Source organism: Triticum urartu, chromosome 1 (genome assembly GCF_003073215.2).
Source record: "Triticum urartu cultivar G1812 chromosome 1, Tu2.1, whole genome shotgun sequence".
In the NCBI taxonomy this organism is placed as follows: domain Eukaryota; kingdom Viridiplantae; phylum Streptophyta; class Magnoliopsida; order Poales; family Poaceae; genus Triticum; species Triticum urartu.
The window spans coordinates 295,117,506-295,133,032 of NC_053022.1; the positions used below are offsets into that span (position 1 = coordinate 295,117,506).

The window sequence follows — 15,527 nt, forward strand, 5'->3', positions numbered from 1 at the left end:
TGCATATCATATTTTATTACATTTTCGTTTTCGCAATCCTCAAAATCCTAAGCAACTCAAGGACCCTCGGAGAGAGTTAGGGATTTCCAGGTTTTCATATTTGATTTTTTATCAAATAATGAAACAAGGATTTTGATTTTAATAATTTTTATTTTCGAAAAATATTTCATATTAAAATATAAGAGAGGAGATAATATGACTTCTTCAAAATAATTGAAATATTGGAGGAAAAAATATTAAAATCATTTATTTTGTTTTTATTCGATTTTATTTGGATTTTATTTGCATTATAAAAATTGCACGTTTTCGAAACTGCATTTTAGGGCCAAGCAAATGTTCATTTCGTTCTAAATATTTCATTTAGACGATGAAAATTTGTTTTGGCATTTTTATATTTTTATTTTATTTCCTAGGATTTTATTTCTGTCGGCGAAATTGTTTAAAAAAATCTCTCCAGCCGACTGGGCCGAACCCAGCCGGGCCGCCGGCCCAAGCCGTCGCCGCCTCCCCGCGCGAGCGCCGCCGCCGTCAAGCTCGGACCGGAGTCCGAGCCGGACTCCGCCTCCGCCGCGCCTTGCCCCCTCCCCAAGTCGCCGTCCCCCCCCCCTTATATACGCGCCACCCGCCCCCCCCACCACCACCACACCACCACCACAGCCGCCCGCGCCTGCCGCAGCCGCCGCCTCCTGCGCCTGTCGCCGCCGCCTAGTGCCGCCGCCCCGCCGCCCAACCCCGCCACACCGGAGCCCCTCGCCGGAGGTACCGCGCCGGATCCCAAGCCACCGGTTTTTTTAAACCATTCGGCTTTTTTAGAAACCCTAATTCGTTTTTTATCGGTTCGCCGGTTCTTCTCGGTTTTTCTATTTAGCGGACGTTCGTCCCTACGTTCGTTTTAACGAACGGTTTTCACCCGTTAGTCACAGCTAACGAACGCTCGTTCGTTAGACTGTTTTTCAGTTTTCTTTTTATCGGATTTATCTGCGGTTTTTCTCGATCGCGATTTTTGATCCGATCTTAGTTTCTGTTTATCTTTTCACTCGTTAGTCGGAATCAGGCGATTCAAGCGCCTGGATCTTCGTCTCAAGACCCTCTTTCTGTTTAACCAACTTGCACAAGTTTTTGCTATTGTAAAATTTGACCTTAGTTCAGATTAGTAAACGGATCTTGTTTCTTTTGCCGTTTAAATTTCGTTGCTCCGTTTGATTTGATTCTTTTTGCGTACCGGAGTTCTTAAGTTGAACTTTCTGGTCAACCCCTCTTATTTGAGTTTTGATTGTGCATCTTTGCTTGTTGCTTATGTATGTTAGTGTTTGTTTGCGATAGAACACCCGGAGTGTGAAGCGTGTTACTACGAGTCTCTAGGTTTTGCGGATCGTCAGCAAGGCAAGTAGCACATTGATCATACTCTTTTCATACCTAGTTTTATTGCATTAGTTCCAATCCTCACACATTGCATGATTAGGAAGTCATTAACTTGTGGGTTGGGAAGTAGTTGTTGAGGTAGAACCTATTACCCTGTTACTATCAAACCCTTGGGAGTTACTTCTGCGTGTTGCTTATTGCTATGCTATGCTCGTAGACGTGGTCTGGGTTTGAGTGAAATCCATGACAGATGTGAGATTATTAATTAATGGTTCAACTTAAGGTGGCAACTTGAATACACATCTGGGTGGATTGAGGCACCTGGGGAACCCAGTGTTGCCTGTTTTTTTTGGAAATCCCGGGGTACCCGTGTGATCTTCCTATGGACCGCCACCCAGGCTCAAAGGGAACTGGGATGATTCATGCTAGAAACTTCCATGTGCAGCCACAAGCTATTATGGGCTCTAGCATAGTTGAGTAAGTTACGTGAAGCTCTCGAAGAGGTGGATCAGCAGGTAGTGGGTTTTGTAGGTTTGGTATGGTCTACCCGAAGTAGAGAGTTAATGTTTCTGAGAGGCTGTGTCTCGGTCATCCGTTTCTCAAACACCATGTAGTGCGAGAAATACAACGGAGGCGATCGAGTCTTGTGGGAAAAAGTGCGCAAACCTCTGTAATGTGTACAATCTAATCGTGGTTAGTCGTGTCCCCGGTTATGGACAATCTTGAGTATCTAGTACTTGGGTTATCACATGTATCTCATCACTCTTAATTAATATTGTTGGGTTGTTAATTACTTAATTGGGATTGAGTTGGGGTTACCTTCTCAATATTTGTTCAACCACTAAGATAGTTAAATTAAAATCTATTCCTTTGTTGTAGGGAAAAATTGGCTTTTTGCAAAAATTATAACCATAGAGCTTTCCACCAGCTAAATATGCATATAGTGATAGCATTATTCTGTTCTTGCTTTACTATGTTACATTGTCAGCACATGGAATATGCTGACCCATTCTCGGGCTGCAACGTATTATGTTGCAGACTTTTCAGACGAGGAGTAAGGTTTGTTAGGTCGTTGTCGTGCAGCTCAGCTATGCCGTTGGAGTTGATGGACTTACTTATCTTCCAAGTCTTCCGTTATTATCGCATTAGATGGCCTTAAGCCATATTATTGTAATAAGTTCTCTTTTGAGACATTCGATGTAATAAGTGTGTGATTGCTACTCTGTTATAAATCCTTCGAATACTGTGTGTCAGCATTACCGATCCAGGAATGACACTGAAGCACAGAGACTTGACCGTTTAAGGTCGGGTCGCTACACAAGAAGTGGAGGATGAGCAGAAACTTACTCTCTGATTGCATTCATATGCTTGCTATTGCTTCACGCATTTCCAAAACGCCTAATGATTTCGTAAAGTGCTTGTTGTTGCTTTGTGGCCTTTATTGGAGGTTCATAGTCCACTTCCGGGGGGGTTGCACAACCCTTGCCTGCCGCACAGAACCTGGGGTGGCGCTGCTCTGCACATCTACAGAAGTGGTAGCGTGTGCGACAGGTGAGCTAGAAGGGGCTTTTGGCTGCATTTTTTTCTGGAGGAGCACATCCTGCTCCATCTTGCATAGGGCTTCATCCATTGATGATGATATCTCCATAGGTGATCCTGCGTGTGGTAAACAAACTTGTCAGGAAGGCAATTTGTAAACAGCCATGCAGTTAATAGAAAGAAAAAGATGACAAAATAGGGCAATGGACACATGGAGTACAACATCTTGGAATTGCCAACAAAAGAAAAAAAATGAGGTTGCCACCGCAAAAAGTGATATGTGGATAGTACCTTGAACAATAGGCTCGGCAAATTTGACAGCCTTTCTGCCATCAACAATTGGCTGCGCCATCATCTGCTCCGGTTGTGACGGGAATGCATAAGACACTGGGATAGCATCAACAGGCTCAATTGGCTGGCTCAAATCAATTTCGAGGCTGAACGGTGGTGGCGTGAAAACAATAGGGTGCCTGAACTCGCGCTCATTCTGCTTCTCGGTCACACCAAGAGACGCTGCCAACGGAGACAGATCAACAAAGACGTCCTTGTCAACTGATCCAGCATCCTTAGGATTGGAAGTGGGGCGCGGAGTCATGTCCGGAATATCGATAGGCACCTTCTTGGTTGTCCCTTTCACTGATGGTTAACTCTTGGAGTGTAAGGGACCCCCATATCTAGTGGGACACGTGTGTGCTTGAGCGTTGGATTTGGATGAATCTTTTCTTTCTGAGGGACTATCGGTTCCTGGACCTTCCACCTCCAAGTACATTTGTCTGAACTAGATCGACGATCTTGCCCTGGGGGCAGGCGGGAAGAAGGTTGACGCAGACACATACCCTATGTCCTGACGATGCACGTTGCCTGGCTGATCAGCTTTGTTCCGAGTGCTCTTCCTGGTACCGACTGCCTGTTTAGCTGATTTCTTGTCAGCAACGTGTGGAGCAGCTTTGGAAACAGTGTGCGTATGAGCAGCACGATCATGCGGGCCAGCCTGATGTCCTTGTTGCGTGACTGCCGGACCCTTGTTTTGAACAGCAATTGAGGCAGCCAAACTTGTGCAATCTTTACCTACTGACTAAGGTTTGTCAGACGTATCAACAGTGGAGTTTGGTGCATTCACCTTAGGCTGGTGTGGTTGGTGTGGAAGATCAGACAGTAGTGGGCTACCTTCGAGCCCTTGCCTCATCGATACCAATGCCGGCGCAACGTCAGCTGATCTTGGGGAGATCAATTCATTAGAGCCCCCTGATGTTGCACCTTCATTGCCGGTCAACACAGCAACAACAGATGACAACAACTTGGCTGCTGCATGAGAACTAGTGGCAGCAGATGCTTTAACAAAGTCCACATTGTCAGATGAAGCAAGCTTAGCATGCATGCGCTGCAAGGGGTCTTTCTTGGAATGTTTAGTCGTATGAGCAGACACATTGCTTCTCTTCTTTAGCCTGCATGTAAGTAAGGTAGTAACAAATAGAAAGGCTGTAAGTTGCCGTGCATGAAAGTCATAAGTGAAAAAATTGACTGTGGTGTAAAATGAAGGTTAAAGGACTGCAAAACAGAGGGGGAAAAGTTGGAAGTATGAAAGAAGCAGAAAAGTTGCCATGTGGTTAATAATTTGTAACTATGAACGAAGATAAGATGAAGCAGAAATAGAAAGTGCACATGATGTGGATCAGTAGGTAGTAATGAAAAGGCATTTCTGTAGGGGTTCAAGTTACCACATGGAGGGTACCCCGAAAGTTGGGACATGTGGTAGAAGAAAAATGTAATGAAGTAAAGTTGCCACCTTAGCAGGTATGAGAGCAAAAAAGTGGGGGTGACATAAGTGTGCAAGGTAAAAGGTTGCCATGTATGGACAACTAAAAGTTATCATGTAAATGTATGTAAAGGTAGACATACAAAAACATAACACTTAAAAAATGTACATATGTCGTAGTGCTAACCTTTTAGCCACACCCCTCATGTCCTCAAGGACAACCGAATCTCCCGTGTTGGAGGACACGAAGCGAGGAGATGAACGTATAGTCATCTGAGCCTTGCCTGCACGAGCAGAAGATCTGGGAGGCTGTTGGGCGATTTTCTCGGTGGTTACTCTTCCGCCAGCGGTTGCCTCCCTACGAGAAAAACAAAAAAGCATTAGTTGCCGAGTGGGAAGTATGAAGCAGAAAATAGATGTAATAAATAAATAAATGATTTAAAATTGCAAGAAGCAGTGGTGAAGAGGAAAGTATACCGCTTTCTAGCAGCAACGGGGTCCAACTTTGTCCTTTTAGAAGCAGCTTGTAGGTCGGCATCTTGTGCTTCCCTAACCCTTTTCGAGGCTTGAGTACCAGAACGACCGCCCAAACCCTATACGATGGATGTCTCAGCACCTCCGCAATTGTGCTCAGGCGACGTGTCATGCTCGTTGCCGTCCATTCTGTTATCGCCATCATTACGGGCTTCGTCTTGCGGTTCATCGTCGTTGAAGTCACTATCGTCAACTGATAAGTCTTCATTGCTAGGGGGTATCTCTTGCGAATCGTTGTGGTCATATCTACCACTAGACCCAGTTGGACGAGAAGTGCCACCGCGAACAAAAGAACGAAACTGGTTGGCAACTTCTTCTCTGTCACCAGCCGACATTGCAGTCCAGCCCCATACAAGGTTGCCAAGGAGGTTGGTCATACCGGACGCAAACTGTCCAACGAGATTCTCGACGTTACTTCGCGCTTGCATTTGGAAAACACAGAAAGAAAAAATGGAAGAGGCCAAAAATGCTCAGCAAAGGGTATGAGTTATGTTGGAAAAATTGCTGCATAAGAAAAAGTTGTGTGGTACTAACAGTTAAAGGGCATGCATCGTTTGTGTGACTGTCCATCCATTTGCCGAAGTTGTCGGGGGGCCCAAAGATGTTGTAGTCAACATTGTGCTCTCCCATAAGCTGAAAAAAAGAAGAAAAGGTGGCAAGTTTGAAAAGTCGGTAAAAAGATGAAAGTAAACTAAATTCATCAATGAAATGTGAGAACTAAATTTGGCATGGTCAATTATGAAATTGACCATGATCGATAAAATGCATTTGCAATGGTGAAATAACTGAATTTCCCATGTTGAAGTTATCGTTTGAAGTGGCAATTAGCGGTCATTTTTCATGGCAAGAAAAATGTGAAAAATGGTCGCAACTATTTGATGGACGGCGAGTTTGCCATGATGCAGGAGAACTTTCTAAGTGTGCCTTGTTGAAGTGATAATTGTAAGGGGCAATTGTATAGATGTACAACAGCATGGCAATGAAGCCATGTGAGCTGAGTTAAAGTTGCCATGGGGTAAATGTATAGTAAAATTTATGATTTATGTAGAAAAGTAAATTGCTAACGATAAGACAGGAAAGAATTGGGCCATGGGCCATAAAGTATAGTTCGGATAGAAGGACTAGCCTGTAGCTTGCCAAATGTCCCATCGGGCTTCCTGTCCGCAGCGAGAACAGCCTTGATTGCAGCATCAGTCCAAGCACACGCAGCAAATCTGTGAGGTGCAGGCAGTCCACCAACCGGGTTAAGTTTGACAGTGTTGATGTCAAGCTTATCGACATACATGAGCTGAAGAGAATGTGTGAGACATGCAGGTCAAGCCACTGGCATAGAAAAAAAATTGTAATGCGTAAAATAAGTAAGAAAGCAGAGTCGAGTATGGGGGAGGGGGTGCGAATAAGAATATAAAAGAAAGATGGTATGGCATTAAGTAAACTTGCCATCAGATGCAGCCGACAGCCTTTGTTGAACGCTTTGTTTGACAGTCAAGTGTGAAGGAAACCAACTATGAACTTGCACCAGTTCATGTTGGCGACATTCCCTATCTGGTCCTGTGAGATGGAGGAAATGACAAAAGAACAAGGAAAAAAGCGTAAGCTGCGGCATTATTTTGGTGAAAAAAAGGAGGTAATGGTCTTCAAAGCTAACAAATGAAAATGAATGACTAAGCAGGTAAGGTGCACGCGGGGTACATGGCAAAAAGTTCATACCAAAACAGGGAAGCATCTGCTGCTGGGCCATAACGATGTCATGGGAGCAAACACATTTGAGATGAGGTACATAAGCAGCTTCCATCGCAGCAAGCATGTTCGCGAAAGCAGAGTTCACCGGGAGGGATGTAAGACCAGGGAACATCTCAGGAAAAAGACGTGATTGCACTTCCGTATCGATCTTGTATGGGACATCCATGCCGCCATTGGGGACACCAAGTGTATTGAAAACAGATTCCTCATCAAGTGGAATCCTACCACGTCCTGGTATGACAAATTCCCTCTTGTCCGGATGGTATAACCTCGCAAACCAGTCACACATGGGGTTATTTAAGTTAGTGCACTGAATGTTCATCAATGCCTGCATACCGATTTCCTTTGCAGCTTCTTTCTGGGCATCATCGAAATCTTCATACAGTCCCGTTAGGCGTTCATGTGATCCCCTATTGCGTGCGGCTTTCTGCTGTTAAACACATGTGCAAAAATTTAAGTTAGAAAAGGTGATAATATGGGCTTAGGGGTTGGTACCATCACAGACAAAAACATGTTTAACATGAAAAAGAAAGATAGAGGCATGTGGACTGTACATACCTTCTTTGCATTCCCGTTAGCAGCACCCGCAACTTCAGCTCTGGGAGGCATGAAGTCATCATCGTCAGAGTCAGGGGCGTTCCGAACCATAGTGCTGCCAAAAAATGTCAACACGAAACGTCAGTGCACCCTGAGTGGTAATAAAGTTGCCATCCTAAAGCGTGAACTAAGTATGTGTACTAGAAGATGACAGCTCAGAAATGTGAAGCACAAATAGTAAGAATGTTGCCATGTGGCTGATGGTGAAGTCACACTAACAGTGCGGCAGGTGGTGAGAAATGACATGCAGAAGAACTAGGACATGTACATATGTTAAGTATGCAAAAGTTGCCATCAAAAATGGAAATATATCTGCAAAAAAACAAGATAAACAGGTATGATAGCACTGTAGTTCCATCCACAGTATAGATGGGACATGTGGTAAATTGCCATCGACTAAGCCGTAGTCAGCAGATAAAGAAAGCGGAAACATAGTTCGCACGATTCACTCTCTCTGAAAGTCACACGTATATATGTACGAAATTGTAGTTGACAGTAGTAACGTCAGAAACTTGCCATCAGCATGAACGGGGTGAACACTAGGAATGAAAGGAATCTCACATCGCAGAGAGACACGATAAAAACGTACTTTGTGTATGTTGCAAAGGTAGCATCAATTGTCTGTACATATTGAAATCCGCCGAGGAGTAGCTCCGGTGAGCAAGCGCTTGTACACCCAATCTCCGACGAAAAATCGCCGTCACCTCGCACGCAACCTCCGCTGGATAGCTTCTTCCGGACGAATCAATCCACTCGCCGCCGCAGTTCGCCCCCCCCCCCGAGAACAACGGCGGCCGGCTGAGATCCGACTGCCTCAGATCTCGCCGAAGAGAACGAAGTGTGCGGGCGGTACTGAAACCACCCAGCGAGCGGTGGGGGAGCGGCGGGGAGAGGGGTGCAATGCGGATGGGAAATGCGAGCAACTGGAGAATAGGGAGGGGAAAAGGGGGCGCGCGGCGGCGGTTTCACCGTGGTGTACGACAACTGCTCGGCGGAGTGGTGGGGAAGGAGAAGTGGGGTGGGGGAGGGGAGTTCGGACCGAGAGACCGTTACCCCTAACGGGTGCTGGCTGTCCTACGTGGCATCGGCTCGCGTCAAGATTCGTGCAAACTGGACGTACGTCGATCAGCGCATTCGGACCAAGGGGCTGTGAACGCGGGCGTTCGGGAGTTATCGATTCCAAAAAAATATGAATAAACAGTGTCTTTTGATATAAGATCTTTTGTGGATCGTTAAAGTACTGATCCAAAAGATTTTACATTAGTTTACAGAGGCAAAGAATAGTTCAATGTGCACAATGTAAACTTTGAAGTCCCCCCGCAAAAAAAAAAGTCCCCCCGCAACCAAAACGAAAAAACAATTCGTGACCCGGAAGGACAGACGGACTTTTCACATACAAAATTCAGCTGTCCCAGTTTCTTCTACGCAAGATAGGCAGTAGGCAGGAATAGAAGTGAATCTACCCAAGCACAAGCCATCCAGACTAAACAACAGCACTCATGCGTACAAGGCCCTGATGCAACTGTGTTTCTTTACAGAGTGTGCGGGCAAAACTCCAACCGGCACCGCCATCTCATAAATAACTTACCCGTATCCTGCTATCTCTGGCTGCTTAAAGTTTACCTCTCTCAAGTAGCTAAAAGCTCTTTACGAGGGAAAAGGATCCCCAACTAGTTTGTGCATACAGTCAAAATGTACAACTATTCACAGGGAAAACATACAAAACTTTTCAAGTCAAACTGTGGGGTTTGCGCCCTAGCCATATTCGAACTGTACGGTCATCACTTGCGGAAGCCAGCATCTGGGGCCTCGCGGGGTTCCAGCTTACACAATTTACAGTCATTGAGTGCCCATATAGGACCTTTATCGGCATCTCCATGCATCTTTGCCAAATGTACACCTGCCCATTATCTCTACGCATCAGCAAAACAGAAACGCTCAACAAGAGCACAAGAAAACAGATGTGAACTCTTCCCATTGTTTCGCATTCGACACGAGTTTTGCTATTTGTATCCTACATTTCTATAGATAATAAAGGTCATACAGCAGGTTGATTTAAACATTAGTGTGATTGATCACAAAAGTTTGTGTTGGTTTGTCTGTAGTGGTCCTCTAAAATTCTACTATATCACCAAGTTTGTTTGCATGTATTGGAGTACATGCCAACTAATGTGTCTGCTTCCACTAGTTAATAGTGCTAATTTAGCAAAACTGCAAACCAAAGCATGCCCTCTTCAACACAAACTTGGTGAGTCTGCAATGATCAGCAAGAATACTGGTATTTCAGGTATGAAAGAATACTACTTCTGGCTATGCGAGTCTGCAAATTCAGCATCGCTCCTCACGGAGAAGGTATAGTGCAAGAGAATAAAACCTCCAAACGCATGGTACTGCTTTATTCTAAACAAATGCCATTCCTTGTTTCAAAATACCACCTAACAGGCTCAGGTACGAGAGGTTGATTATATTGCATACGCAGGCTGAGAATGGAATCTAAGCAAGAAGTTGAAATGGAAGCAGGCCAAGATTTCTTCGAAGGGAAGGTTAAACTCTTCAAGAGGGTGTACCTGTGAATCCTCACTGCCGCTAGCAATGAAATGATAGTCTGATCCCCCAAAGCATGATCTAATCACAAACTTTCCTTGCTTGTGCCCCTTGAATTTATCGGGCACTCTAGAACTTCCATTGGTTTTCCACAAATGAATTTCCTGACTATTAAGGTTGACAATCATTGACTGTCCATCACCTGAAAGAGAAAGAGATGAAATTGTCTGCCGTTCAGGAATTTTCCATTCCCGCCCCTTCCGAAGTTCTCGAATCCAAATTTCGTTGGGACATACACAGATTAGATGTTTGCCATCAGGTGTCACAGCAAGATCACTAACTTTGGGTATTCTCTCTCCAGCCCACATTTCCAGTTCTTGGCCTTCTAGGTCACAAGTGAAAATCATATTTGGAGAACTTTCAGGTTCAGAGCTGGCACATACTATTTTCTCTGAATTTGGAAACCATGCACATGACGCGATGATGTGTTTTACTGCAGCACCAAATTTAAGATTGCATTCACCAGTATCAACATTCCACAGTTTTAAAGATTCCCCATTACCACAAGTGAGAAGCATTCTATCATTTGGGCTCCAAGCAACAAAAGAAATAGGACTTTTGTGACCCTCGAGGCAGTACTTCTTGGTTAATGTATCATCTTCTTCCACCTACATCATCTCCAGGGGTTAGACATGACAACAATTTGAAGTTGTAATACAAGCGAGGAAATGAGTTAACATAACACATAAATTGTATAAAGACTACATGTGAATGCCAATAAAAAACAGGATATTCTTGTGGATGAAAACATGTGATTTTACAAAAGGCTGGTTACAATATTCATATTATAAATCGCGCTTACTACCTTTAAACGAGCTGTAAAAATAAAAAATAAATAAAATCAAAAGGACGCATAGTCATAACTCATAACCTCACACCTTGTGGTGCATGTATATACTTAACATACTTACACCCTCATCTCTCCACTAGCTTCGAATAGGAAACATCAATGATGATCAACAGAAAAGGGAACATAGGCAACAGTGGTAGGCTTTTGACACATCTTACAGTGCGTACATGAGAGCTATGAAATGTCATTTACTTCACTCAAGATGTACATTTTCCATGCACCCCTTGTACAAACGAAGTTCAATTAGCATAAATAGACCCGCCTATATGATCTTTCATGAACCCAGTTAACTTATGCAGTGATCTTCATAACGACACAAATGCACGTGACCGCATTTAGTGTTTATTTAACCAACTTGTCTCTAGTTTAGTGACTATTTTCCCAGATTATAGAATAAGCACATCGCAGCACAGTTCAGCAACCGCAAACTGAGCCTAAGTCTTCACAGGTCCGGTTAAAATGAAGTATATGAACAAACCAGAAAGAAGACCAAGATCTCACATGAGAAGCATGATCTTCCCAAGCCCAGGTTTGTATCACTACTCAGTTGAATATAGTCCCATCTTCCTATCATAGCATAAAAATTGGAAGAGAAGACGACATTAATCATCTGAAGAGAGATATCGTGGTAATATGCATATGCCAATGATGAATGATGGGAATATGATACAAGAGGACGGCAGAAAAGGCCGTAACAAAAGCAATGAAAGTATGAACAGGAAAAACTACTGCCAGTCGTAGGTGGAAATCAGTATGGTCTCCAACAATCATCTTTTCACATCGATATCCATAGCAATATAAAATAACGAAACTATAAAATACTACTATACTATGGAAGTAATTCAGTGTTATGTCGTACAAGTAATAATAAAAAAGATTGAACAAATTAGTGGCTAAATTCGAAATGGTTTGACTACATGTACTCGAAAACATCATGTATTTTGACTTGTTCATGGGTGGCCCAGCCTGGTAACATCAAAATGGCAAAACTTTTCTTATTCAGAGAAAACTCTGAAACTAACTAATTAATTTGGAAAAATAATTAAATGCATAACTTTATTCAGGGATTTTTTTATCAGGGAAATGGCAAAACTTTCCTTAAGCACAGAACAGTTATCCTTTCTTAAGCAAAGAATAAAAAATAATCAGAAGCTCTCTAGAATCCCACTTTTCTTCAACCAGGCCCCAGAGCCATGGCAAACATGGGAGATGAGCTCCCAGGTGGCCAATCAAGGGTGAGGGCTCATGGCCCTCCTAAATATAAGTCTTTCTAGAGATTTCACCATGGACTACATACGGATGTATATAGACGTAGTTTAGAGTGTAGTTCACTCATTTTGCTCCATATGTAGTCTCTTATTGGAATCTCTAAAAAGACTTATATTTAGGAACGGAGGGAGTAGGTGGCTGGGTGCTTTACTAGGAGCCAAACCAGAAGCAAGAGAAAGATGCATATTTCTCCTATGCACTGCCTTGAATAAAATGTATCCATCATGAATGAAGTTCTTAGTAATGATCAGCCAACGATCATATGTAACAAGGATATCTGATAAGGTTGACAGAGTGTAAACTATTCATAGTCAGATTCAGCAGAGGTAAAGAGCGTCCTTAATATAAATGTGTCACGGTGAATACTACACCTCCAAGAGTTCAACTGAAAGAGTATCTCACTGCGGATAGTACTTAATGCAGTCAGCTTATCTACAACTCTGGGAGTTTGGAGCAAGCTCTGTACTGATAAATACTCCCTCCGTTCCGAATTACTTGTCTTGGATTTGTCTAGATACAGATGTATCTAGACTCATTTTAGTACTAGATACCTCCGTATCTAGACAAATCCAAGACAAGTAATTTGGAACGGAGGGAGTATGTCGTATTGCACTGCTTGTTTGAGCAATGCTCCAAGAGTTAAATAGTGCTGTCAGAGTAAAACAGTTTATTCACTTTATATTTTAATGATGTCAGGTATAGCTGGGAGCAGAAAAACAAGACTATTCTATTGTGCCCTGAATCTGATGGTTCTGCTTCAAAATTCTAGTGCCAGGAAAAATAGATATAATCTTAGCATTATTTATGCAAGTAACAAGGCACGTTACTTTTCAGGTCAATGTTAGGGTGTGTAAAACTATACCTTCCATATGATGGCAGTACAATCACTTGAAGATGATGCCAGGTAGTTCCCATCATTTGAGAACCTTACAAACCAAACTTCGTTTTTATGAGCACACAATATCTGCAAACAGGCATAGAAATTTCAAGTATCCATCTCTGCAATACGGCCCCAGCACCCAAGCATGTACTATGTCTATTCATTTAGGATACACAAATAGTGTGCGTAAACAGTCGTCCCCTTTGATAAACAAAATTAATAATTGTGTGGATATTGGTTTTAAAATATTATAAATCATAACCATGTCACTTAGGATTAAGCAATGTTTGAAACCCAGGGTAAACCTGTACTGAACAGTAAGTTTTATGTGAATTAGCATGGTGGCTATGGAAAGCATACAAGCGAATGAAGCAGATTAATCTACACTTCAAGTGTAAAGATTACAAAATGATACAAGTCCTGCCTCGCCGATGGAAAAGGAGCACGTGGTACTTCTGAAGCACAAGTTCCGGTTGAATGATAATTATATGCTTCCAATAGTCAACACAGGGAGGGATGAAGCTGCAGATATAGCAACATCATGGGACAGAAATTTAAAGACCTTATGTAAATAGACATGCTGGAGTGTGCTCAGCGAACTACTCAATAGAAGTTGCCGTATTCAAATTTCTGCTTCGATAACTCTAGTTTCTGAGTATGGCGCACGATTTCCCATTTTCTTGGCAGGCTATGAAATTTATCGAGAAGCTGGTAAGAAAAAACAAGAATTACAAGAACTCACACCTGTCTACAGTCAGAAGGGATCTGCTCTTCATGGCACTTGTGATCCTCAAATAGAGTGACCTCATCCGGCAGATTATGGTATATACACGAAGCAACCTGCTGAATAACCGCAGTCTCCACCAAATGCTCAAGCCGCCCACTTGGCACCCGGAACCATGGCGGCAACGCCTCAACCAAATCCAAGAAAAGCCCAATCCTGCACTCAGCCACAGCCTCTGGTGCAACCGCGCCCTCGGACGTGACCACTGCGCGTGCCAGCCAGTGCACACATCTTCTGTCGATGGCAAGAGGGGCGATCCGACGCGAGAGCACCTCCGTTGCAAGGCGTAGACCAGCGTCCCCAGTGCCCAGCAGCTCCAGGAAGTGCCCTCTCCACACCAAAAACTCGGCAACCGCACGGTTCCTCTCGGTAATGCCGGTAAGAGAGTCAATAGTGGCCGCGCACGCGTCCCACCGGCCGGACATTACGTCGAGCAGCAGGCGGTCGTGCTCCGGGGGGTACAGTGGCACACCGGACTCCGCCTCGAGCGTGGCTGCCGCCTTCCGGTAACCGAGGGAGTAGAGCGACTGCGCGATGAGCCGCACGAGCTCCTCGTGGCGTGGGGTCTGCCCCTTCTGGACCGCGGCATGGGGGAGAGAGCTCTCGGGCTGGTCCATGGACACGCCGAATTCGCCAGCTTGAGGGATTTTACGCCCCCAGCAACAGCAAAACCCGGAAAAGGGACGTCAGCTGCGGAGAGAGTGATTCGGAAGAACCGTCGGATCAAAACAGCCGGAAAAAGGAACAAAATTCTGCGCTTCGAGGGACTGGAGAAGAACAGCTGATAACTGGTCAAAATCTGCGCGCCCGATGACAGGAAAAATTGGAGGAGAACTCGAAATTCCGAGAGCTTCTTGGTGTGACGACGCGATTTTGGAAGAGGTGGTGTGGGATTTTGAAATGATCAGATCAAATTTGTGGGGAGTTTTGGTTTCCTTGTGGATCTGTGGGCCGATAAAAGTAGATATTTTGGGAATGCATACACAGCTCGGACGGTTGTTTTCGAACGGGACGCTGGAGGGGCCGTGGCCGTCCATTCTACACTGGAGTTGAATCCGAGCCGCCCGAGCTCACTAGACGAGGATAAGATCGGCGGTGGGGTCCCGAGTTGGTTTTGTTCTCTCCCTCCATTGATGATGCAGACCACTTCTTCCCCACGTCCGGGTTCATAATCTCCCTCGGATTTATGTTAAAATTTTGATCATAGATTTTATATTAGCAAAAAATAATTATATACAACAAAAATTATATTATTGGATGCATGTTTAAATAATGTTTCAAATGATATAATTTTTATTACATGAACTTAGGATTTACTAGTAGTCAAATGTATGATCAAATTTGACACTAAGTACGAAGAGGATTAATAATTTTGGATGGCGCAAGTAATGAATGAAGCTCATGAAGACTAGCCCTACTAAGGGCCTGCTCGGCAACGCTCCAGCTCTCAGCTTCGTTAACTCCATGCATGAAGCTAAGCCGAACGCTCTAACTCCAGAAAGCCGGCGACCCGTTTTAGTGCAAAAAGGAAGGAGTTGAGGAAGCTGCCCTTTTCCAGATCTGTAGAAACCAAGAAGTTGGAGTTCAGGCTAATTACGACGGATTGCCA

The 15,527-nt window shown here is 43.9% G+C and overlaps 2 protein-coding genes across 4 annotated transcripts; both read right to left on the bottom strand.

The window, feature by feature from the left end:
- Positions 1-2,560: 2,560 nt before the first annotated feature.
- Positions 2,561-7,543, bottom strand: LOC125532841. Its single transcript, XM_048696732.1, has 7 exons — positions 7,493-7,543; positions 6,972-7,364; positions 6,318-6,479; positions 5,135-5,250; positions 4,845-5,015; positions 3,193-4,346; positions 2,561-3,018 (listed from the first exon to the last, which is right to left on the bottom strand). The coding sequence occupies exons 1-6, from the start codon at positions 7,541-7,543 to the stop codon at positions 3,977-3,979; spliced, it is 1,263 nt and encodes a 420-aa protein (XP_048552689.1). The 3' UTR covers positions 2,561-3,018; positions 3,193-3,976.
- Positions 6,627-14,953, bottom strand: LOC125508563 (WD repeat-containing protein WDS homolog). 3 transcript variants are annotated; one of them, XR_007283604.1, is made up of 6 exons: positions 13,879-14,953; positions 13,117-13,218; positions 10,099-10,743; positions 7,493-7,586; positions 6,902-7,361; positions 6,627-6,742 (listed from the first exon to the last, which is right to left on the bottom strand). XR_007283604.1 is itself a non-coding variant. In XM_048673321.1 (4 exons), the coding sequence occupies exons 1-4, from the start codon at positions 14,533-14,535 to the stop codon at positions 9,261-9,263; spliced, it is 1,575 nt and encodes a 524-aa protein (XP_048529278.1). In that variant the 5' UTR covers positions 14,536-14,950; the 3' UTR covers positions 8,903-9,260. The 3 variants fall into 3 exon arrangements, 1 of the variants encoding a protein (XP_048529278.1); XR_007283602.1 differs by having other exon boundaries at positions 6,902-7,364; XM_048673321.1 differs by lacking the exons at positions 6,627-6,742; positions 6,902-7,361; positions 7,493-7,586 and adding an exon at positions 8,903-9,431 and having other exon boundaries at positions 13,879-14,950.
- Positions 14,954-15,527: the final 574 nt, after the last annotated feature.